Source organism: Haliotis cracherodii, unplaced genomic scaffold, assembly GCF_022045235.1.
Source record: "Haliotis cracherodii isolate W230 unplaced genomic scaffold, xgHalCrac1.p SCAF_7, whole genome shotgun sequence".
Taxonomy (NCBI): Eukaryota; Metazoa; Mollusca; class Gastropoda; order Lepetellida; family Haliotidae; genus Haliotis; species Haliotis cracherodii.
In genome coordinates, this window is record NW_027266330.1 from 41774771 (window position 1) to 41801160 (window position 26390).

General features: G+C 40.6%; 1 protein-coding gene across 12 annotated transcripts in view; it reads left to right on the forward strand.

Moving 5' to 3' along the window:
• The window catches only part of LOC139448541 (muscleblind-like protein 2a), a 329809-nt gene extending 304340 nt beyond the window's left edge, over positions 1-25469 (forward strand). For 10 of the 12 annotated variants that reach the window (XM_071230102.1, XM_071230101.1, XM_071230099.1 and 7 more), the window contains 8 exons: positions 2276-2440; positions 12755-12814; positions 13587-13787; positions 15072-15179; positions 18171-18324; positions 24468-24503; positions 25167-25251; positions 25381-25469. In XM_071230102.1, the coding sequence (XP_071086203.1) occupies positions 2276-2440; positions 12755-12814; positions 13587-13787; positions 15072-15179; positions 18171-18324; positions 24468-24503; positions 25167-25201 (759 nt within the window). In that variant the 3' untranslated portion in view covers positions 25202-25251; positions 25381-25469. Of the gene's footprint in view, positions 1-2275; positions 2441-12754; positions 12815-13586; positions 13788-15071; positions 15327-17391; positions 17461-18170; positions 18325-24467; positions 24504-25166; positions 25252-25380 lie in introns of all 12 variants that reach the window. The other 2 variants (XM_071230111.1, XM_071230110.1) reach the window with 2 other exon arrangements.
• Positions 25470-26390: the final 921 nt, after the last annotated feature.

The following is a 26390-nucleotide window of genomic DNA, read 5'->3' on the forward strand; positions in this document are numbered from 1 at the left end:
ATGTAGTTGGGCCCTCTAACATAGACATTGTGTGGAAATGTCAATGATACATCTTTGAAAGATTGCAGCTGCCATGAATTGGAAATCCAACATACTCGTAGCTAATATTCCATACACTAATTGTCCCATGACCAAGTGGTCTGTGTGTGCTTTGACAAAGTGGTTCTCAGTGACATATCATTTGTTGACAAGCAGAGTACATGATGGTGTCCAGAAGTTGTATGCTCATCATGTGGCTGGAGGCTGGTTTGTTTGCTGTGGCTCATCTGGATTCAGAAAGAGATAATAGTCTGTCAGGTCGCGATCTGTGTTTCATCCATCTTCCTTAGATGTGTCATGATAGCTAATAGGAAAATGGTACCATAAACTTTGTGGATTGAACTTGTAATTCTAGGCAAACCTAAGCATTCAAACATGAGCTTCAGCATAAAAAATGAGAGGAAATATATTGAAATGCGTACAGTAAGATATGATATAAGCATACTGTTTTCAATTTATAGCAGCTACCTGTAGATTTGACAGTGCTAAATTAAAGTTAGAAGCTAACACATAGCATGAGATTTTGAAATGTTATATTTAGAGGTGGGAAATCTTAAGGTATGTATGCACAACTGGTGACAGCAATGGTAACGGAAGTTCAAGCAAAAACCACAAACTGAAGGAATAAGATTAATAGGATGTTGTCCAACTGGTCTTACCTGTTACAGTCATTAGTGACAGTGCTTGTTTTATGCAGGGTCGCAATATCATGGAGTACATCAGTAGGAGTGCACAGCGGCTATCTTCTAAGTTTTATTTTCCAGTATGGTAAATTTGACAAAAAAACAATGTTATGTCCTAGAAGTTTGATGGCAAACAAAAAGTATGTTAGACACAGGTCTTCACACATGCCTATGGATGAGCTGTTGAAGACTACAACAAAGTCCTGTGTCTATTTCAACAATATTCATTGATGGATAGGATTTATCTTCATTCTAACTAAGTTTTAATGAGATTATATTATTTTTACAGTTTGGGATTTCAGTAGAGAAACTATTCCATTTGATCTTAACCCTGAATGAAATAAAACGAATATTATCCTGGGTAGGATCAGCGATAAAAGTCCTGATGTTGATTATATCAATGTTGTTGGCAGAAATAGCAATGACAAATTGATTTGGACTCCAACGGCTGTTTAGAATTGACTACTGTAGCTGAGATTATGTACCCAGCTTCAAGTAGGCGCTGGGCCAGGTCATAATCGTGTGAACAATCTAGAGATCTTTTTTGACAAATGTAGACAGACTTTTTCTTCCTATTTCCTTGCTTTTAATCTGGCCATATTATTTTTGCTAGCATTGCATCATTGTTGGCAGACGTGTGTATTGATTGGTGGGAAAACACAGCCCCCCCCCCCCCCCCCCCCCGCAGATGAACTGACTCTCCTCTTCCCTCACTACCAGGACTTGAGCTGACCTGCTAAAGAACATGAAATTGATTGAATGGATGGGGGCATGTTAAATATTCATGAAGAATCAGACCTAATGTGACTTCTTGTGTAAAATTGATAGATTGGCAGTCATAATGTGTTGGACACAACCAACCAGGTCATTTTGACATTCCCATCTTCTCAGCAGTAAGAAGAAAACTGGACAGAACTGCATTTTACAATTTGTGTCTTCTTGCGTCTTCTCATTACACTGTAGGGGTTACTCTGCTTTATGAATCAGATTGGAGAGGTTTATAATAGTGAGCGTTTGAGCATGAGCCAGTAGCAGCTGATTACATCATTACTACAAGCAGCCATGAAACCTGCATGGTTGTGAAGGATTGGCACATGGCTACTGTCAACTGTTTTCTTTCAGTCTAGACACTAGACATGCTAGCTCTATTGTAGATATCTCAAATGGTATCACATCTGTCACAAAAACAAATGGAATTCATATACATTTACTTATATCATATATTTACTTTTTACTCAGTAGATTAATGATTACCTTTTTGATCGCCAGCATGTGTTTTAGATGCAAGTTTTGACAAATCACTTAAAAAACAAACAGTACAGTTTGCAAGTTACAAGTGTTACGGTTTCAGAAGTAGATGCCTTCTGTGTATGAAGATTTTGTGTTTGATACGTCACACATTTCAAAATATGTTTCAATCACTACTAATGCAGACATTTCACACAAAATAATCATGGTAATACTGTCTTACTGAATTGCTTGCAATGAATAAATTAATTAACAAGTGAATGTCTTGATCTATAGCTTGATAATGTGATATGCTCTCCTTCCAGGGTAAATGTCAGAGGAAGGATCCTCCTTGCAAGTACCTGCACCCACCCCAGCATTTGAGAGAGCAGCTCCTTCAAAATGGTCGGAACAACTTGATATTGCGAAACCTGCAACTCCAGGCTGCTCAAGCTGCCATCCAGCCGTATGTGCCCAATGTGATTCCAATGGTGAGTGGGGCTCTTGTTTACTCGTGACCTTTGCATTTTGACAGACTTTGCTGGTATCCTTCACATAACATTGGTCTGAACCTAGATTATTGCAGGATTACTGACTGTGATACTGGACTGGACTCTAGGCTTGGTCAGGATCATAGCAGGACTGGACTGTAGGCTTGGTCTTGATTACTGTAGGACTCAACTCAAGGCTTTGTCTGGATTACTGTAGGTCAATTGAGGCATGACCTGGATTACTGTAGGATTGTACTCTAGGCTTCGTCTGGATTACTGTAGGTCAACTGAGGCATGACCTGGATTACTGCAGGATTGTACTCTAGGCTTCGTCTGGATTACTGTAGGTCAACTAAGGCATGACCTGGATTACTGTTGGATTGTACTCTAGGCTTCGTCTGGATTACTGTAGGTCAACTAAGGCATGACCTGGATTACTGCAGGATTGTACTCTAGGCTTCGTCTGGATTACTGTAGGTCAACATGAGGCATGACCTGGATTACTGCAGGATTGTACTCTAGGCTTCGTCTGGATTACTGTAGGTCAACTAAGGCATGACCTGGATTACTGCAGGATTGTACTCTAGGCTTCGTCTGGATTACTGTAGGTCAACTGAGGCATGACCTGGATTACTGTTGGATTGTACTCTAGGCTTCGTCTGGATTACTGTAGGATTGGGCCCTGGCTTGGTCTGGATTACTATCCAAGAACTTGGAAATATCAAACTCTAGCTATAGTGTAGCAGACATTAACATGACCACCCCTAAGTCCCTGACATGTACACAGACAAAACATATGCAAAATCTGTCAAGTTTAAAGGTTTTGGGTGTGTTCTTTTTTTTTAGAAACCTCGCATGCTGACACTGTTATACATACTTAGATCTTCCAGAATCCATAGCTTTTGACTAAATTTGCTTTATTAGGACATTTCTGCATGGTTTTTCGGCTTTTTATGTTTCAACCAGCAATGACACCACAAGCCCTGTGCTTGCATTGTTGCAAAGCCTTTTGATGCAAATGTCACTCTATTATTATAAAGTAGATCTATCTTCGACGTAGTGACTTCAGAATATGAGGTTGCGTTAAAGCTCTGTAAGTGTCTGTGTGTCATTTAACACTGTAGTGACCCTTGCTGACAATGGCTAAACAGTGCTGATCTCCTTTCCCAGTAGAGCCCATACTGGCCATCCTACTGGTGCAGGTAGACAGAGATTGGTTTAGGATAACACTGATGCAATAATGTAAAGACATGACTGATATTGTAAGTGGGAGAAATCGTGCGTGCATATTCCTGTACATATACAGTCAAGTCCGGTTGATATGACACCGATGGTTGCATATGATTATGTCGGATTAACATGTATGTCGGATAACGAAATTAAGTAGCATCAATGTTTGTGATAGAAAATCGGACAACTATACGATAGATATCGATTCAAACACGTAATAAAAAAATTAATATTCTTATTGTTATGTTACATTGTTGGCGGAAAATGTTTTCTAATCATGCAACTTCTACAGTTTAACACAAAACAACTGTTACGGACTGTATGACTTATTCAAAATACTTTAAAAAGCATAGTCTGGAATTGAAGTCAGAAGTTTGAAACTGGTACCACAAGGCTTAAGAAAGCCGAAAGCCGTTTCCTCTGCAGCCGTTGTAATATGCAGCCACTAGCCGACTCGTCTCGCATCAAAACATGGGCTGTGTACTCGTGGGAAGATGACCACGGAGTACACTGATCATTGTGTCGGATTTACGAGACTGATTAATGAGTGCTTTCGGTAATTTGTTTCAAATTAGGTGTGTCGGAGTTGGAGTGAGAGACTGTCAGATTAACAGGTCTAAATAGCACTGATTCAATCGGTTCCCATCATTAGTGTCAGATGAAGCTGATTGTCGGATTAACGAGTGTCGGATTAACAAGACTTGACTGTATATTACAGTTTATGTGAATGCAAGAACAGCTCTTGGAAGAGGTTGAGGCATTATGTATATAAACACTATTCCACAGTGTAAGAAGGATGGGGAATACATGTATATAGACACTATTTCACACTGTAAGAAGGATGGGGATTACATGTATACAGACACTATTTCACACTGTAAGAAGGATGGGGAATACATGTATATAGACATTATTTCACATTGTAAGAAGGATAGGGAATACATGTATATAGACATTAGTTCACATTGTAAGAAGGATGGGGAATACTTGTATATAGATACTATTCTACACTGCAATAAGGATGGGGAATAGTTGCATATAGACACTATTCTACATTGTAAGAGGGATGGGGAATACATCTGTATAGACACTATTCCACACTGTAAGAGGGATGGGGAATAGTTGCATATAGACACTATTCCACACTGTAAGAGAGATGGGGAATACTTGCATATAGACACTATTCTACATTGTAAGAGGGATGGGGAATACTTGCATATAGACACTATTCTACACTGTAAGAGGGATGGGGAATACTTGCATATAGACACTATTCCACACTGTAAGAGGGATGGGGAATACTTGCATATAGACACTATTCTACACTGTAAGAGGGATGGGGAATACATCTGTATAGACACTATTCCACACTGTAAGAGAGATGGGGAATACTTGCATATAGACACTATTCTACATTGTAAGAGGGATGGGGAATACTTGCATATAGACACTATTCTACACTGTAAGAGGGATGGGGAATACTTTCATATAGACACTATTCCACACTGTAAGAGGGATGGGGAATACTTGCATATAGACACTATTCTACACTGTAAGAGGGATGGGGAATACTTTCATATAGACACTATTCCACACTGTAAGAGGGATGGGGAATACTTGCATATAGACACTATTCCACACTGTAAGAGGGATGGGGAATATATCTGTATAGACACTATTCCACACTGTAAGAGGGATGGGGAATACTTGCATATAGACACTATTCTACATTGTAAGAGGGATGGGGAATACTTGCATATAGACACTATTCTACACTGTAAGAGGGATGGGGAATACTTGCATATAGACACTATTCCACACTGTAAGAGGGATGGGGAATACTTGCATATAGACACTATTCTACACTGTAAGAGGGATGGGGAATACTTGCATATAGACACTATTTCATGCTAATCAACAGCGCAATAGACATATTGTTTATTTGCCATTATGGTCAAGTAGTTGATATTATGTTTGATGTACATACTTGCATCGCTATCAAGCTAGAGATTTGATGTACATACTTGCATCGTTATCAAGCTAGAGATTTGATGTACATTCTTACTCCAGCTTGATAAAGATGTAGGAATCTACAGCGAAAGGACACTAAATGCAATCAACCAGAAGTTATCTGTAACATGTACATTTACTTACGTAATTACAAACTTCTTCAATGTCACAGTAACAGTAAGAACAATCCTTCCTGGGTGTAATCATGTACAACTGTGCCGAAAGCAATCATCACTTGATACAGTGTAAATTATGCAGACATACAGGAAATTGACTACTAACAAAATATCAAAAACAGTAAATTGTCTGTCATCCAAAGATATTTTGTATTATTTGATTGCTTTAAACTATGTTATAGTAAAAGCTAGAAAGAAGAGAAAATAGCATGATGCACACCATTGTTGCCATTGTTTGTTTGTTTGTTGTTGTTGTGTTATGATTGTTTGTTAATTTCCATGTCCAATGCCAGCATATATAACTCATGACTTTCACCCCCAAATCTTCTGGCCTTGCCCCTACTAATGCAAGATGTACACACAAAATGATCCTTCCTTCCTTCCTTCCAACACTTGATGGGACTTGACACTTTGCTCTCCCCCTTTCAGTGGGAATATACCAGTAGTCTGTATTGTAGAGCCAGTAGTCGGCAATATTAGCTTTATGTGTAAGCTGGTTACTTCATATTAACACTTAGCAAGATACTGCCAAAGAAAAAAGGTTGTGCAAAGAGGCGAGATTATATTTTTCAGTATGATCTGGTCTTCCCTGTTCCATCTGTATATGAAAAATATAATTTTTTCATCCTTTTATGTTATCAAAAGTACATACAGTGATTCCTTGACCTGACGCTCCTTGATGTACTGCTAGCTGTACAGGGTAAACCCTGACTCCCAACAATTCATCAAGAATTCCTGTAAAAAGAGTGTTAATGCAAATAAGGTGACAAATATACTGATGATTTAACTTCCAGTCACATCCGTTCAGCAAATTCCAATATCATATATATTGTAGTTGCAGCTATTCTATATATAGTTGAAATAAATTAGTAACCGTAGCACTTTGGTCCAGCTGATCACTAATGACGGATATCTTTACGTATGGAGCAATTTGAACAATCACTGTTGAAAATGTAATGTTGACAAATTAATAGTCAAACTACAATAAAATTGTCTTTCAACGAGTCAAAGTATGGCAGTTATGATATATATATCCATTCTATATATATGTATATCCATTCTCTGTCAACTGAAGTTCTTTTCAAGGCATCAATAGCCGTAATCTGACCGTGGTTGCTGTTAATAACAGTACATACTTCAGTACAGATTTGTTGGCATATGCTATTGTGATGAAATAAAACACTGTACTTTGATTCATTTACATTAATAATTATTTTTATTTTTTTATGCATGTATATTGAATAATAATAATAATAATAGTAATGATAATAATAATAATAGCTGCATAGCAGCAATGGCGGGCCTCAAGTTACACTGTGCACAAACATCCATGTTTGAATCCTCAAAGGGTTTCTTTGTACCAAATCTGTCACTTGTAGGCTCAACTTGCAGGGTATCGTCTCTTCAAAATAGGCATGTTTTAAATTTCTTCTGAACCCATTTCCGACCTCGAACATGTTAGAATCCTCAAAGGGTTTGTTTGGACCAACTCTGTCAAAAGATCGTCACTGTTTGCACCGTGTCCCAAATATTAATCAAGTATCACCACCAAGTGATCTTACTTTAGCAGCCAAACAAGAACAAAAAATGAGATGCATATGGCACACTTACTTCATGTAAACTTGCAATAGTTTCTGTCAAAAACCTTACAAGATATGATCGTTAGAGTAAACTTCAGGTGAATTTTTTTGGTCAAAATCAAAATCCAATACAGCCGCAACTAAAAATGAAATCCCAAATTGGCCATTAAGGTTTGATGTGTTATGTATTTCATTCAGTGGACTCGAAGTTGTTTGCATTTGAAGACAGGTACCCAAAAGACACTGAAAACCTTGAATCCAATATGGCTGCCAAACCACTTGACAAATGACCAATGACCAAAGTCAAAGAACAATAGATGTCAAGTAACTAAAGCAGCAGATACATGCAAGTTTTCAAAGTAAACGGACAAACGGTTGCGGAGCAATAGGGCAAAATATAGTTTAAAAAAATACTTGTTTTTTAAGTTATCTGCCCTTAGGCTTTGGGCCTATGGCCTTGGGATTTTGGCAGAATATTACTCCATACAATTTCAAAGTTTGAACAAAATCGACCATGTTCGAATCCTCAAAGGGTTTGCTTGTACCAACTCCAATTGGTCAACTGTCAAATGTAGGCACCGGTTGCGGACATCACCACTATGACATTTGCATGTGCCGGGGTGTCCAAGGCCATTTCTGACCTAGAATCCTCATGTGCGAATCCTCGAAGGGTTTGCTTTTAACAATGCCATCAACAGAAAGGTACGGGAGCATTTGGTAATTGGGAAATGAAGTACCAAGGCAGGGAGCCTGACCACCCGATCCTGATTATCGCTTCTTCAGACAAGCACGGGTTGCAGAAGAACAATTCTAACCCTCATCTTCAAGGGTTGTATACATACTGCAGAAGACACTTGACAGTGAAAGGGAGATAATCCTAGGTTATCTGAGCGCTTTCGGTAAAAAATAATCATCAAAATCCAATAGGGCCATCACTAAGAAAGATATCCAAAAACGGCTAACAGTCTGATGTGTTATGTGTGGAGACAATTCTCAGAAAGACATTTGAAGACAGGTACCCAAAACACATTGTGAAAACCTTGAATCCATTATGGCTGCCAAACCAACAAACCAATGACCAAAGAAAATACGGCCAAACCCTTGGATGGATCACTTTTGACCCCCCGGATCGAAATTGATCAGTATCTTATGACGGTGTCACATGCAAAATCTGGAACCAATTGGACCAATAGTGGCTGAGATTTATGATGTTTTATGCCGTTTTTATCACTTTTTGCATTCTGACAGTCTTCAATCCAATATGGACGCCAAATGACACAACTTTTGACAAACAGCTAAGAACATGAAATGATCAGCGTCTGATGCTGGTGCATTGTGGTTATTTGTAGTACTTTCTATGAAGAACTTTAGCAGATACGTAGTTTGTAAAGTAATTTTATTAGAGGCTACCGAAATCCAATATGGCCACCACATCATGTGACTTTTGACAAAAGAGCAAGAAGAGAACTTGTTCAGCAACCAAAGCAAGATACAACAGAGGTTGTTCAAGTGCTTTACCTGCTAAGTTTCCAGTGCCAGAGCTTACTAAAGAAGTCCTGTCAAAAGCTTGAAGATAACTTTGAGCCGAAAGTAGGAGTCAATATGGTGGCCATGGAAGACATATCTCAGCTTTTTTTTTCTGCGAACTTGGTAGTATGGTACTTGGAGACAAAGTATGGAAAGTTTGGAAGCTTTTGAGCTGGTAGTTTGAGCTGAGCAGATTTTGGGAGACAAGTACTAAAAGAAATTGGTATTGAGAAAAATTGTGAAAAACAGTGCCAAAACCTTTAATCCAATATGGCTGCCAAATGGTGCGTTTTAGTGACATTGACCGTCAGGCAAAATTGTTGGGTATCTGATTCTGCACATGTACAAGAAATTTGGAAGTTATTGGAGCCTTAGTTTCGGAGATATGAGCTGTTGAAATTCGAAATTTTGAAATTGTTTTGAGTTACCTGCCCTTAGTCCTTGAGCCTAGAGCCTTGGGATTTTTGTGGTATCTGCTCCAGGACCTAAGGTATCTTGGTGCAAGAGTTCAAGAGCTTCTGGCTACTGGTTCTTGAGTTACGATTGGAACAAAAAACGCCGGATAAATAATAAATGATAATGATAAATCGAACAGTTACAATAGCGCTATTGCCTTGTAGGCAGGGAGGCCTAATAAATAATAAATCGACCGATTACAAAAGGGCTTCCAGCCTTTCGGCTTGGAGCCTTAATTAAAGCTGCTAGCAGCAATGACGGGCTCCAAGTAACACTGCGCACAAACGTCCATGTTCGAATCCTTAAAGGGTTTCCTTGTACCAAATCCGTCAAATGTAGGCACCACTTGCAGGGTATCGCCGCAATGAAATTGTCATATGCAGGGGTGTCGAAGTCTGTTCTAAACCCATTTCCGACCTTAAACATGTTCGAATCCTTAAAGGGTTTGCTTGTACAAACTCCGTTCAAAAATAGTCACCTGACATTGCTGCTACGAATTGGCGTGTTCCAGGGGTGTCCCAAATATTAATCAAATATTACCACCAAGTGGTGTTACTTTTAGCATGCAACAAAGAACAAAAGATGAGGTACATATGTCCGACTAACTTCATGTAAACTTTCAATAGTTTCTGTGGAGAACCTTACAAAATATGATCTTTAAAGTAAAATTTCGGTGAAAAAAATTATCAAAATCAAAATCCAATAGGGTCGTCACTAAGAAAGATATCCAAAAACGGCTAACAGAGTTTGATGGAGACAATTCTCAGAAAGTTTGAAATCATTTCATGCAGTGGGTTCAGAGGAGATAGGATTTGAAGACTGGTACCCAAAAACCGTGTGAAAACCAATATGGCTGCCAAACCACGTGACCAATGACCAAAGTCAAAGAACCAAAAATGTCAAGGAACTAAAGCAGCAGATACGTGCAAGGTTTGAAATTAATTGGACAAGCGGTTGCGGAGCAATAGTGCAAAATACATCGTCAAAAAATACTTGTTTTTCAGTTAATGACCTTGGCCATTGGGGCTACGGCCTGGCGGAATCTAGTATTCAACGGTCTTCATACACATACAAAATTTGAACATAATCGAGCCAGTGGTTATTCTGCTAGCTCTCGTACAAAAATCAGCGGAATAATAATAATATTAAATCGAACGATAACACTAGGGCTCTTCAGCCTTTAGGCATGGTGACTCTTTAACAGGCTGTCACTTCTTTGTCATTTGAGCTTCAGTTAAACGGATAAGCGTTCTGAGTTCGTCAGTTTCTGTCGCATTGCTTAGATAAAGTGACAAACCTGTTTCCGACCCCGTCCATGTTCGAATCCCCAAATGGTTTCGTTGTACCGACGCCGTCAAAAGTAAGGACACGCTTGCAAGACATTGCCGCTATGACATTGACGCGTCCCAGAACCTCCCGGGATGTTCTACACCCATTTCAGACGCCGTCCATGTTCGAATCCACATATGGTTTGCTTGTACCAACGCCGTCAAACATAGGGAACCGCTTGTGAGACATCACCACATGGGTCCCGGTGAGTTCTTAACCCATTTCCGACCTTGAATCCTCATGTTCCAATCCTCAAAGGATTTGCTTGTACCAACTCCCTAAAAAGATAGTCACCGTTTGCAGGACATCACCGCTACGAAATTGGCGTGTGCCAGAGTTAACCAGAGTGTTAAACCCTTTTACCACCCAGACAATGTTCGAATCCCGATAATCGCCTCTGAAGACAAGCATGGGTTGCTGAAGACCAATTCTAACCCTCATCTTCAAGGGTAGTATACATAACACAGAAGACACTTGACAGTGAAAGGAAGTTAATCCTAGGTTTTCTGAGCCATTTATTCAGTATTTCGGTGAAAAAATCATCAAAATCAAAATCCAATATAGGCGCAACTAAAAAAGATATCCAAAATCGGTTAAGACAATTTGTTGTGTTGTGTATGGAGACAATCCTCAGAAAGTTTGAATGCATTTCATGCAGGGGTTTCAGAGGAGTAGGGATTTGAAGACAGGTACCCAAAAAACCCTGTGAAAACCTTGAATCCAATATGGCCGCAACTAAAAAAGATATCCAAAATTGCTTGAGACAATTTGTTGTGTTGTGTATGCAGACAATTCTCAGAAAGTTTGAATGCATTTCATGCTGGGGTTTCAGAGGAGTCGTGATTTGAAGACTGGTACCCCAAAAAACACTGTGAAAACCTTGAATCCAATATGGCTGCCAAACCACGTGATCAATGACCTAAGTCAAAGAACAAATAATTTCAAGGATCTGAAGCAGCAGATACATGCAAGATATGAAAGTAATTGGACATGCAGTTGTGGAGCACCAGGGCAAAATATATCATCAAAAAATACCTGTTTTTCAGCTATCTGCCCTTGGCCTTTGGGCCTACGGCCTTGGCTTTTTGGCAGGCACTAGTACCCAACGGTCTACAAACACACACAAAATTCGAACAAAATCGAGCCAGTGCTTATTTTGCTAGGTCTGGTACAAAAATCAGCGGAATAATAAATAATAATTAATAATAAATAATGATAATAATAATAAATCGAACGATTACAATAGGGCTCTACAGCCTTTCAGCTTGGAGTCCTAATAAAAAATAAATCGGCCGATTTCATTAGGGCCCCCCGACTTTCGGCTTGGAGCCCTAATAATAATAATAATAGGCTATTTCTATTGCGCGTATTTCCACACCACTCCGGCCACTATGCTCTTTCCTAGAACGCATGGTCAGGATCTTGTTCCCTGATGGCAGTTGTATATCGAGGAATCACTGTATCAATGATTGAGCATTATAAATAACACAATAATGTGAATTGTCACAGTGTCTGACGTGCCTAACAGCCCATCCTTGAAATAGTCAGTGATAGTCAGTGTCATAGTTGCAGACTATACCAGAGATAGTAAGTGCCAGGCTAGTCTTGCAGACTATACCAGAGATAGTCAGTGTTAGGTTAGTCTTGCAGACTATACCAGAGATAGTCAGTGTCTAGCTAGTCTTGCAGACTATACCAGAGATAGTCAGTGTCTAGCTAGTCTCACTGATTGTCTTGGAGATTGTCAATGTGGTAGCTAGACTCACTGATTGTCTTGGAGATTGTCAATGTCTAGCTAGTCTCACTGATTGTCTTGGAGATTGTCAATGTCTAGCTCGTCTCACTGATTGTCTTGGAGATTGTCAATGTCTAGCTCGTCTCACTGATTGTCTTGGAGATGGCAAGTGTCTTGACCCCCCAGCTACAGCTGCACTGGACTCTAACATTTTGCACACCAATACTAATTAGTCTGCATGAATATTTTTCTTTTTATTTCAATGTTTGAGGCCGGGAACAAAGCCGTGGCGTATTCCACAGTTCTGCCCACCGGACATTACCCCCTTATGGTCAGTGGTAATATTCTTACATTATTCACGCACCCTTCATAGTACTGCCATCTGCATGCAGTCACTGAAGGGGGAAGATCTTGTGTGTGTCTGCCTATCTGTTGCGTCTGTTCCCACAGCCATCATATCATCATGTCCCAACTTTCTGTTGCCAGTATACTCCCCAGCGATATCTGTATATCGATCGGACTGTACTCAGAATGCATACGACACACAAGATCTTCCATCACTCCCTATGCTTTTCTTAATCTTAAAGCTTGCTTAGCATTTGCTTAGAACAGATAGATGCTTGGTTTCTTTAGATAATGAATTTGATTGCTTTTGTTGCTATAATGACTAGATGAATTAAGCTATTATGTGCCCTTGTTGAACAAGGCCCACATGACAAATGATGAAACGTCTCTCTTCCAGAGTTGCTTGTAGTATGTTGATGGTGCTGCTGCTGTAGTATACTCTATATTTAATGGTTTTTCATAGGTATAAGAATTTTGAAAAGCAAGTCAGAAACTAATCAGTTTTACATTCCAATAAGATTATTTATCTGTCCTTTTTGAGTCCATGAAAAGCAGAATTGCTGATGATCATGATGCACAACTGATATTTCTCTATCGGGCCAGCAATGCAGCAGCATTCAAACCTCCAGTAGCACGGAATTAGCAGTGTTTTCCTTGAATGACTATGTAGACCTATTCAAGTGTAGAAACTGTTGTTACTCTGTCCACTTGTTCTCAGCAGTACTGTTTGCATATGTGTGTGTATGTTGATGTTTCAGGCACCGCCATACATGAGTTCTGCACCAACATCAGCTGTGGCAGCCTTCAATCCGTACCTAAATGCGTCCATGCCTGGAACAATGGCTGTGCCAGGGACTGGTAGTGAAGCCACGGTGGTCACGCAGCAGATCCCAGGTGTCATTCCCACACCCATACAAGCTAGCAGCCAGCAGAAGGTAGCCCGCCCCGATAGGCTTGAGGTAGGTCCTCACCAGCTCCTCCTGTCTCTCCTCCCCCCCCGATCCCGGTGTGCTTGGATGATGTACCTAGGTACATGGGAACCCACTTTTGTAGATACTTGCTGGGATGGCACCGTTTGAAAGTATAAGCTTGTCCTTACATTTATATGCCTTAGTCTGAAGTGTTCTGGAAAGGGAAGGCACTCTGCTGCAATATGCTTCCATCTCTCAAATGCTTCTTTTTAGATGTAGGTCAGCTCTCTCTACATTTGTTTATTTCCTTCTCCTGGATGCTTTGTATGCAAGGGCCTGGTATATGCTCTGTCATCTTGCTAGAGGATGCCGACCCACCCTCAAGTAGTATCTTTGGTTGTACCTAAAGCATTCCCCAAATGTCATATGATAGGAAACAAGATTAGAATTTCACAGCAAAACATTATCACGACGTGGTCAGATATGTGTAAGTATGTTGAAATGTTGATTCCTGTAGTATTGACATGAATACATTTCTGTGTTGTTTCTGTCTGTGGAGCACAGTGCGGAAGTGTTGCCTCCCAGAAAGTACAGTGGGCTGGGCCTGGCTCGGCTCTGTACCCCCACATTCAGACAAGGCGAGCATTCAGACAAGGAGAACCCAAGTGTCTTCCCTATCCACAATTACCACTTAGTAACCACTGAGTTTTCATACTTGCTCTGTAATTCAGACAATATCATACAAGTTTAATATCACTCACTCCTCCATGTACGGTAAAGAAAGTTGATCAGTTGAGCAGATGACGTAATTCCCAGTTAGAATAGATGAATGATGGGTAATGGTACACTTGTATCATCTTGAAAGAGAGACATCATTAATGTCATTGGAAAGACTGACAAAATATTCATGGTAAAGGGTTGTGGGTATTTCACTTTGGCTATTTAAATATGCTATCTTATTTAAAGCTTTAGACAGCTTGTGTACAGTTCTATTCACAATTCACTGCACACATCTGCACTAAATTTACATATGCTACAACAAGCTTTTATCAGGGGCAGGTAACCCTAATGTCCACAAGCTGGACTTAACATGGTCACTGCTGCTAGTTCCACGTGTGTTGTCACAACAACGGTAACTATGTAGTGCTTCCCTAGCCACTATTTCTAGACTTTAGCACATTCTAAACTAGTTCACCTCTCTCCTGTAAATTGGTTTGCTTTCTCTCTCTGACATATGTCAAAGCTAGCTATTTTAGTTGCTCAAGGGGCACCCCAAGCTCCATCTGCAAGTACTAACATATGCCTTTTTCTGCTTTTCTACATTCATTTCAGGTATGTCGTGAATTTCAAAGAGGTACATGCACGCGACAACCTAGCGAATGTCGCTTTGCTCACCCTCCTGACAATGTAACAGTCGACCAATCCGACAACCATGTAACGGTGTGTATGGATTTCATAAAGGGGAAGTGTACGCGGGATTCGTGTAGATATTTTCACCCTCCGGCCCACCTTCAGGCCCAGATTAAGGCCGCTCAACAACGGGCAAACGCTGTCGCTGCGCAGAACGCCCCGACCCAGACTCAGCTGGTAGGGCTACCGTCTGCTTACTTCACACTTATACAGTCTGTCTGTCTGTCAGTCTGTTACCTGTCTGTCAGCTTACTCCTTCCTCTGTCCGTCCATCTGTCCGTCCTCTGCTGTCTGGTGTCTGTAGTCACACTCTATCAGTACCTTGCATACTATGCTTGTTGAGTCTTACTTTACTACCTTATTATTTATTGCTAGACCTGATACATGGGAATCTGATGCAATCTATTACAAAGGATGTGAAAGTATTCATAACAGATTCATTTCCCTTGGGCATTGTCATTTATAATCATCGTTAAGAAGAAAGCATCGAATTACTGATGTATCAAATCTTTTTTGTAATGGTTGCATCAAGATACCTAAGATTCTAATGCTGGGTCACTCCACTTGAAAGCTGCATTCCCTGATATGACATCCGTCAGTCCATCCATCATCCCCTTGCTGAAAAACGCTGATAGTTTTTTGTTTAGTTTGAGCGTGGCACTACTACACTACCTCCACACTTTATTTGATGTGGGCCGGGAGTCAGCCAGCACACCCTCTCTCTCTACCTATTTAGACTCTAACACTGCATTGTGCAAGCTTGACCGCCCGCCCGCCCGCCCGCCTGTTGTAGTTGCAACCACTCTCCGCCGCCTTTAGTCACTCACCTCTATGACACCACTGTCTGAGATCCTGCTAGGGGCTTGCTGGTTAGCTCAGATATCATGCAGAGAGGACCAGCCAACGTTGATGTCGTTAGCTACCTGCTGTCCATGTCTGCTGGTATTGCTCTGTCTCCTGCTACTTCAATCCACAAATCTGCCACTCCAACCCGTATACAGACCACATCCATCCATCCACCATCATCCGTCTATCCGCAAGCTCCAATGTACAAGCTGTAAATACCTGCGCTGGGAGCCCCAGACGATGCCCTCACAGCAACACCGTAGTCTGCCACAAACCATCTTCGTAACATTTACACGAAACACGTGTACATACTAAATGGATGGCTAATTTCTGTAAACAATTAGAAGCGAAATGTTCGACTGTTACAGCGTTAAGAGTTTCAACAGGGGGTGATATTAGTCAATTTCAGCAAATCAAGTCAGTGACCCAAACTGCATGTGAACGTTTGGTGTATCGCTTGGTTGTACGTACGTGCTAATATATACCAATCCACGCACATACATGACACATGCGACTTGCTATCCGAACACTGCAATCAGCTTCAAGCTTTGTCCTTTATTATTTTGAAAACCCAAGGACAAGCTCAATCAAAATTCTTCAATAAATTTAAACTAATCTGATTTCTCCTTCAACGAGGGATGATCAACCTAAAAAATTTTGGAGTAAAGGTATGTTTCCTAGTTGAACAGACAAACTGTAGTAACCTCCCCATAGTTACAGCACTTTGTCTGCCACACTAAAAATCATGACATGCTCAACAATGGTTGCCATTGCAACAAGAATATATAGTTTAATATGATAGCTCTTGTAAAAATACATTATCATTTTGTTTTTCAGCTTTGATGGTTTAATTCTCTTCTGTTGCAGATTTTTCTTATTTGACTAGAAATGCAGCAGGGTTTAGCAAATTGAACTTACACACCCACAAAATAAATGAGAGCTTTCTGTATGTTCTGATGAGCATCACATAGACAAACCTTACTCTTTGCTTTGGGTTGACTCTTTACTGAAAGTGTTTTATTTCTAATTTTTGTTATATGCATGAATTATTAATTTTGGCACTCTGTCTTCTTCTAAGGGTTCTACTCACGTTGTTGATAATAACAACTCAAGCACTTGGCATCTATCCAAACACTTACCTATATTTTAATTTCAAATTATGGGGAAGGACTTTTCCTTTACTGGAATAAAGGCATGATGTATGTCTCTCTCTCTAAAGCTTTTTGTAAAGATAACATTGAGTATTTATATGCATGGTATCAATCTTGACCGACGGTGCCTTTTTTATTTTCATCACCCAACATGCCTTGCTGCTTGCTGTTGTCATGTGCCGCCATCCCTGCCATGCCGCCATTTCATTGGCCAATTGCCATCATGTGCTCTGCATACTAATTAGCCGCAAGTGGTTGAGGTCTTGACCGCGGGCAAGAAGCGACCTCGTGACCCTACAGACGATCTTGTTCTGGTACTATTTCCCATCATGCTTTGCATGTAGCTGTAGAAAGCTTTAAGAGATTGTTTGCACAGTCACATGACACACAAAGTGACATATCTTGCTTTCTGTAGAATTAATTTCATTTTCCTTTCATTCGTGATCCAAATTGTCTGGCAGTATTCTCACAAGCATCACAGTACACGCAGGCTACTGCATGGCAGCTTCTGACTGGAGGACACCCAGTTTGAAACTCTTGTCTATCAAATTGGGACAGGGGTTGTAATCTATCCGTGGTCATGTGATTCTGCAACATCAATTTGATAGCCAATCAATGTAAAGATATTTCTCTATCTGTCTATAAGTAGAGTATTGGTATTGAAGCGAATGTGATTTATACAGCTGTCTTAGTTTTCCCCTCAAGTAGCAAATGTCCCCTAGTCTAGAATGTTCCTCAATGATGATATTTAGCCCAGTCTACTGGTCTTGTAGATGCTTCAAGCTCTTTAATATTAATCTTAGAAATGCTCAAGAGGTTTTTTCTGTAAAGCAATTGAAGAAGCTAATTTTAACACTATGTCTGATCTGTCGGTTGAGTTACTTGATCTGTCTTCTTCTATTCTTTCAAGTCATTCCAAGAGAAATAATGTGCTGTCTATCTGTTGTTTATGTTTATGTATGATAATTTCCCTACACCTGCTTTGCTTTGGGCCAATCATTTTTGTCCTCTCTGCCACCCATAGGGTGCCATCCCTGGAGTTGTGCCCCCTTACAAACGGATGGCGATGACGGATGCTAAGAGCGGATTTCCCATGACGTACCAGCCTAGTGCTATAGGAGCATATCAACATGCCGCCCTTATGCAGCTAGGACAACAACCATATATACCAGTCACGTGTAAGTCTACTTTTTCTCACCACTTGGCCACCACCGCCGTCTTGGCTAGCTCACACATTACATGCTAGTAATATTGGAATGTATGGTGTATTTTGTGTATATCTGTGTGATATAACTACCAATGCATGCATTGCCTCTGCTTGACAATACACAGTGGTCGTGGCAGTCTGTCAGCTTCTCTGCACACGTGGCCCAGATCTGTACCAGTCACCCATGCAGTGGCTCAGAATCATACAGTTATAAATAAAATGGAACTTGAGAAAGCATGGAGTGGTGAACTGCTGTGTATATGTGATGTGAGCAGAGTTGCATCGTTCTATGTTGTCATACTCCTGTCTCACTCCAATATCCTTTCTGAATGGGAACTAGACCCATAGTCTTGATGGTAGTGGCAACTGGAGCATGAACTTTTCAGTGTGCATCAGTCACTGACATTTCTGTTTTGTTTCATTCTTTTTGGTTTTTGTTGACACCTCTAAATGCTTGCATGTGAAAGATCTCCAGACAGTGTGCACAACATCCTTCAGCACAGATCTCTGTGTGCGCTTCTCCACCCTGGGGATTTAACAATGGAAGTCATGATTTATGTGTTATGGTGCACCGTGTAGTACACACTTGATCAGATTGTGGGAGGAGGGTTAAGGGATTTTTAATTTATGAATAATTTAAAAAGCTGAAAAATATGGACAGCTTTAAACTATTTCACTATTTCACTGTCATTTGAGTGAAGCACCCTCTCTAGACATGCAAGCATCAGATCGTTGACACTGTTTAGAAAAGCCAAGTTGGCACTAACATATATTTGTTTCTAATATAGTTGAATAATAGTGCTTCGGGGATATGGTATACGTTTAATTTATCCATTAACACTTATTTTGCTCACTGGTATTTATGTAATGTCTCGCTTTAAATATTGACTAAAATAGCCCACATCAGTCTTGGAGTCAGCTGCCTGTGTGCTGTGTGCCTTACATCCATAACTGGCATACAACATACTTTATGAAAGTCACAGGCTAAAATATCAACATGTGCACATAATTAAGAAAACATTTGTGTGGAAGCATTTTGTCAAATGTCCATTTCTGCTGAGTAGTGAGAACTCAAGTCTTCTCCACAGGAGATTCTGGGTCATGATCAACTCAATAGGTAATAGATATTCTACACCAAATTGGCTTTCAGACACCTTATTTAATGACACTGTAACTTTTTTGAGTGACATGTGGGTTTAAGTTCACATTTCTTGAGATTCTATTTTCTTTAGAGAAAACTACTTTTTTAATGTGGATTTATTTGACACAATTGATTTGTCACTATTGTTGGAGGTCAGAATGTCAAGCAGAATTAATTTTACAGACATTTTTCATCATTACATTTTCCCTGTCATTTCATCAGTTCCCTTATTTGTTGTCACTAGTATACTTTATATGAGAGGCATTGAAAGTGTGTAGCACAACTATTTCATAAGCCAGCATGACGTGGGCCCCCGAAACTGAAGCAAGCCTTGCAATGTTTAATCCCTACTCCACTCATTGTGACGCAGAAGGTACGATGTAACAGTCAGCTACCGAAATGTGCCAAATCTCAAGTTTTCTGAATTACACTCTTTTATTTCACATTTATAGTGTTTTCTGAACAAAATTTATTGTCACCGATATTTTGAATATTGTAGTAACTGCAACTCATTTGTAACCTATAATTGTACATATGATTACTTTAAAATGACAAAACGCTTTTCTAAAAATATTTGCTGTGATGCAGCCATCTAAGTGGCTGTTTCAATCAGAGGTGGTTAATGTGATTAGATACCTCTAACTGACCAATCAGAATCAAGTAATTTCAAAATTCATGGTAGGCTCATAAATAAGTCAAAGCTAATGAGGAAAAGTCTACACATTTCTATTCCTGCTTTTTCTTCAATCTTAAAAATGGGCACCTATCTAACAAAAAGAAGCTAAAAATATTTCACATTACCAGTTAGGACATTATTAGACTACATTTTCCACAAACATGCTTATTTACTGGTTTGTGTGCATGTTTGTTTATCACCCACAATGTTTGTTATTGCAATTAAATAAACAAAATATTTGTAATTTGAGCTTGTAAAAATTCTGTTTCCAGTCAGTTTCAAACATTCCTTCGCACTATATATTGGGAATTTGGGGGAGAGTCTGGCTATGTATGTATTTGTCCAAGACTGATGTGGTCCATTCACCTGACTTGTAATCACTGTCATCATCTTCATCACACCTGTCTGAGCCACAGCAGTCTTCTCTCTTCTTAAAAACATAAACAGAGATATAACTGTATGTTGTTTGTTCCATCCTTGCACGGAGCCACTGTTGTGCTGGAGACAGGTGTGATCAGGATGCATGTGTAGACCATAACACCATTTTGTTATTTTATCATTTTTGTTCTGTTTCATGCTGACTACACAAACCTGTGTGCTTCTTGCCATTCTGCATGTGTCTGCTTCACCTGCACAATTTGCATTATGTTGCCATGGCAACCTTTGATTGACAGATCCACTGGTTGTTGCCCCAGCCGAGGCTGTGGTGGCGGCCCCTGCTTGTCCAATCCCCTCTAATGCAGCTAGTGTCATGTACTTTGATGACAATAAACAGGTAGCTATCTAATCACCTGCTAAAAGCACTAATCTACACGGTAACCAGTAGTCAACAAATACATACACACAACAGAAAGGAGTTGATAACATCCATCATGTTAATACTTTACAATTCTCAACTTGCACACTTCTCTACATCAAGTGGGAGTACTTGTTTGAGGATGTCAAGTTACTTCAGCATTTGTGATAGTTCATCATTTCCTCAGTGAAAAAGGTTCAGGTATTCAGGGTGTTTGGAAAGACTTAGAAAGTGTGTTGGAAGGACTTAAAGACCTAGTCACATGATAATGACTACAGAAGCTATGTACTGTAAACAGGGAATTTTTTGCGACCGTTTTATTATTGCGAGTTTTGCGAACGAGACTCAATCGCAAAAATTAAAAACGCAAAAATAAGTATAAATAATACATACATACATGCTTTATTCATTGCAACACGTCATCAAATGTTGAAATCATCAACCAAAACCACAAGTTACTCAATAAGTTAAAAACACAAATGAATGCAGAATGGTCACACAAAACATCACAATTGACAGTGTAAACAGACCAATTAGCGTCATTGTAACCCCTTCCGGTCAACTTTCCGGCCAACTCAGATTAACTAGCTTCTGAGAGAAGCTGTCTATTGTTTGGTAATCGTGGGGTCATCTCAACACGGCAACTCGCAAAAATATCTCGTCGCAGTATTGTCTTTGGTGTGGTATTCGCAATATTTTAACGGTGCAGAAATAAAGCTGTTTACAGTATATTACTGGTATTTATTGACTTGTACCTAATTCCTGTGTGTTAGTACAATGCATGCAAATTCCTTTCATCAAAACATCTAAAATCAGTTTTACTTTAAAACTTACTTGCGTTGAAAATAACAAGTTTCATTTCTTCATATGTTCATATGAACATGTGTGATTTGTTGCAAAGCGTCCCTCATTTCTTGAACTATGTAGATCTAGTCAACCATTTTGGTCCTCATCATACCTTGTTGAATGAAGTGAGTGAGTGTTTCCACAGTGGTATTACAGTGATCTATCATGATGGCCTCGGAGGTTCACTGACAGTAGCCATGAACAACTTCATGATAACACACAATCAGCCAGCTGGCACATTTTACAACCGCTATTTGGATTTGTTCTCTCAACAATCACAGGGTTACTGGGAATCCATTCTGCCGTGGAAACACAAGTGTCAGGGGATTTGATTTGTTTTCTTTTTTGTTTAAGTATAAGGGCAAAATATCTCCTTCATCTGACAATACTACTGTGTCACAAAATGCTTGTTAGGGGCAAGGTTTGGGAATTTGTAGTGGTCACTTTCTAAATACACATATTGGTAGATATGAATGATACAGGGAACATTATGCTCACAGAGAAATGAAGTGAAAGAAATGTTATTATACCTTCAGATATGCACACAGTTTCCAACACAAATGAATAAGAGTTCCTTTTTTGAAAAACCTGTGTCTTAGCAACACCCACACACATCCAGCTGTCTTAGCAAGACACCCACACACAAGCAGCTGTCTTGGCAACACCCACACACAAGCAGCTGTCTTAGCAACACCCACACACATCCAGCTGTCTTGGCAACACCCACACACAAGCAGCTGTCTTAGCAACACCCACACACATCCAGCTGTCTTGGCAACACCCAGACACAAGCAACTGTCATACAACACCCACACACATGGAGCTGTCTTGGCAACACCCACACACAAGCAGCTGTCTTAGCAACACCAACACACACTCAGCTGTCTTGGCAACACCCAGACACATGCAGCTGTCTTGGCAACACCCACACACAAGCAGCTGTCTTAGCAACACCCACACACATCCAGCTGTCTTGGCAACACCCAGACACAATCAACTGTCATAGCAACACCCACACACACTCAGCTGTCTTGGCAACACCCAGACACATGCAGCTGTCTTGGCCACACCCACACACAAGCAGCTGTCTTAGCAACACCCACACACATGCAGCTGTCTTGGCAAGCCCCACACACATGGAGCTGTTTTGGCAACACCCACACACATGGAGCTGTCTTGGCAAGACCCACACACATGCAACTATCTCAGCAAGACCCATACACATGCAGCTGTCTTGGCAACAACATCCACACACATGGAGCTGTCTCAGCAACACCCACACACACGCAGCTGTCTTAGCAACACCCACACACATGCAGCTATCTCAGCAAGACCCACACACATGCAGCTGTCTTAACAACACCCACACACACGGAGCTGTCTCAGCAACACCCACACACATGCAGCTGTCTTGGCAAGCCCCACACACATGCAGCTGCCTTAGCAACACCCACACACATGCAGCTGTCTTAGCAACACCCACACACACGGAGCTGTCTTGGCAACACCCACACTCATGCAGCTGTCTTGGCAAGCCCCACACACATGCGGCTGACTTAGCAACACCCACACACATGCAGCTGTCTTAGCAACACCCACACACAGAGCTGTCTTAGCAACATCTACACACATGCAGCTGTCTTAGCAACACCCACACACAGAGCTGTCTTAGCAACATCTACACACATCCAGCTGTCTTAGCAACACCCACACACAGAGCTGTCTTAGCAACATCTACACACATCCAGCTGTCTTAGCAACACCCACACACATGCAGCTATCTCAGCAAGACCCGCACACATACAGCTGTCTTGGCAACACCTACACACACCCAGCTTTCTTAACAAAACCCACACACATGCAGCTGTCTCAGCAAGACCCACACACATGCAGCTGTCTCAGCAACACCCACACACATGCAGCTGTCTTGGCAAGCCCCACACACATGCAGCTGTCTTAGCAACACCTACACACATGCAGCTGTCTTTGCAACACCCACACACACGGAGCTGTCTTAGCAACACCCATACACATGCAGCTGTCTTAGCAACACCCACACACATGCAGCTGTCTTGGCAACACCCACACACAAGCAGCTGTCTTAGCAACACCCACACACATGCAGCTGTCTTGGCAACACCAACACACATGGAGCTGTCTTAGCAACACCCACACACATGCAGCTGTCATAGCAACACCCACACACACGGAGCTGTCTTGGCAACACCCACACACATGTAGCTGTCATAGACTTACACCCTTGCAGCTTTACAGATCACAAAACTAACATACTAACACATACTTTCACTGTGATGCACCATCCTACTAACACACTCTTGCACAGCTGTTCATTCAGCTGTTTTGAACAGTAACATTTCCTTTGTCAAAGAAGTAGTTCATTTATACAAGATTTTAAACAAATATATTTGAAAATAACAAACTAGGTACATCCTTCCTGAAGATGTAATACCCCTTGAGTCCTTCTGTCTCCCCCTGTGTATGTACCAGTCAAAGGAATCCGACACTCTGCTTGCCCCGAACTCTCCGAGCTTGTCAGTGTGCCCGGCTGTATTATGTTGCTTCATAATGCTCATAGTAGGAGGACTTTTCTCAGTTTACAAGAGAACATTTATTGAATCTTTGTTCCAAATTCAGGGCATTTGACATCACAACAAGTGGCAGATGTAACACGTGAGTCCGCTCTTGCATCCTGCTCCTCGCAGAGCTAGCTCACATGCTTCCATCTACCGGCAGACATGCAGCACCAAGTTGCTTATCTAAACAAAATGCTTGTGTACAGAACCCTAGACAAACACACAATGAATGGGATTGTATTTCTCTCATTTAAATATGTGGCATTTAACCTTGACTAATATTGGTGTTTGGGTCAAGGTGAATTCTGTTCTCTCATTACTTCACACTAGATATGACACAAGGTGTAACAACACAAGAACTGCCTGTCAGCTAACTACTTCCATATTGTACAATACAGGCCATTACACCAAAGCATGGCGCCATCCTCACACATGCCACTTTAGCCTCTGCATTGTGCAAATACAAATATTGATAAATGTTGTTAAATGCATGAAGACTGGTTGTCTTGTATCCTGTCATTAGCTTTACCTTAGCCGTTACTTGAATATGTAAATGACATTAATCTAAGGAGCTGTATAAATATTTACTGTTCAATATATGTAGTCTAATCTGATTAACACACTGCTCAGTTCATTTGAACGCAATGTTATTTTCTATGTATGCTTATAATGTAGTATGTGTATGCTCCTCTCTAGGATATAGTGTTGGCCCTGTAGCTGGGTGCATGTGTCCTCAATGTCACCTGTTCTTCACTTCCAGTTGCGGGACACCCTCCCAGTGTGCCGAGATTTTAAGTCCGGCCAGTGTGACCGGCCGCAATGCAAGTATGTGCATCTTCTAGAGGGTAAGTCACCATTCTAGCACCACTTTTATGTGATGTTTCTCTGTAGACTGTCAGTAGGAATGCGTTTATGTAAGCATGTTTGATAGGTATGTATCACTCTCTTACAACGCTCTAATTGTTTGTTTTCAGAATACGTTGAAGTGATGGATGGCCATGTGACAGTTTGTCGCGATTCTGTACGTGGCAAGTGCCAGCGCCCTCTGTGCAAGTATTACCATATTCCCGTAATTCTGCCAGCCTCATAGGTCTGCCTGTCTGACCCAGGGGCTAGCTCGGACTTTGATGAGAAGGGCAAAATGTCTCAAGCATGATGGTCTCTACTTAGTGTTTCAGTCCAGTCAGTTGGTCTGATAAATGTCCATGCTGTGTTGTACTCCTGGATGGGCCAAAACAGGATAGCCAGCTTATGTCCAGTTGTGGGCAAAGATGGAAAAGCACAGATTTTCTTCATTCAAAACCATTGTTGTTATGCTTTTCTTATTTTATGAGCACTAAACATTAGAAATCTGTTTTGTTTAACTATTGAGTTTTAGCTCAAGGATATTTTATTAATTTTTTATTGTCACAATAGCTGTGTGAAGATAGTTTTTGAAAATATTTATCAAAACCTTTGTTGGCAGATGCACAAAGCTTTCTGAGAAATTATATGATCAAAGCTTGCTTGAAACTGTCTTTTTAATATTTTGCTTGTGAAAGCTAAAGTAGATGACTTTCTGGCAAGCTTTACCATCCCTTGCCTGCTGGTAATACTACACCATGATCCAGGCCACACCTTACGGCTGGCACCTGTGTCTGTCGGTTACCACTGCTAGATGCATCACAGGGACAGCATTTGTAGGTATCATCAAGATTTACCCTTCCAAAAGTTCATATAATTCAAAGTTTGATTTAAATCAAAATGAATGGAAAATCTGAAGTGATATGTAGGCTGTGTAGAAGAAGGGTGGTGATGCATCTAGCTTGGCGGCCAGCACTGGGATCCAAGGAGACACCTCTGGTGCATCTCTCAGACCTGGTTTTCAGTTCTAAGAGTTCTTTGTTTTAGATGTCTCGTTTCTCTCCTTGAGTCTCAATGCCTACCTTCAGGTACAGGCTGCAAACCAATCAAAAGAAAACCTTGCTTCAATGTACTGCTCACA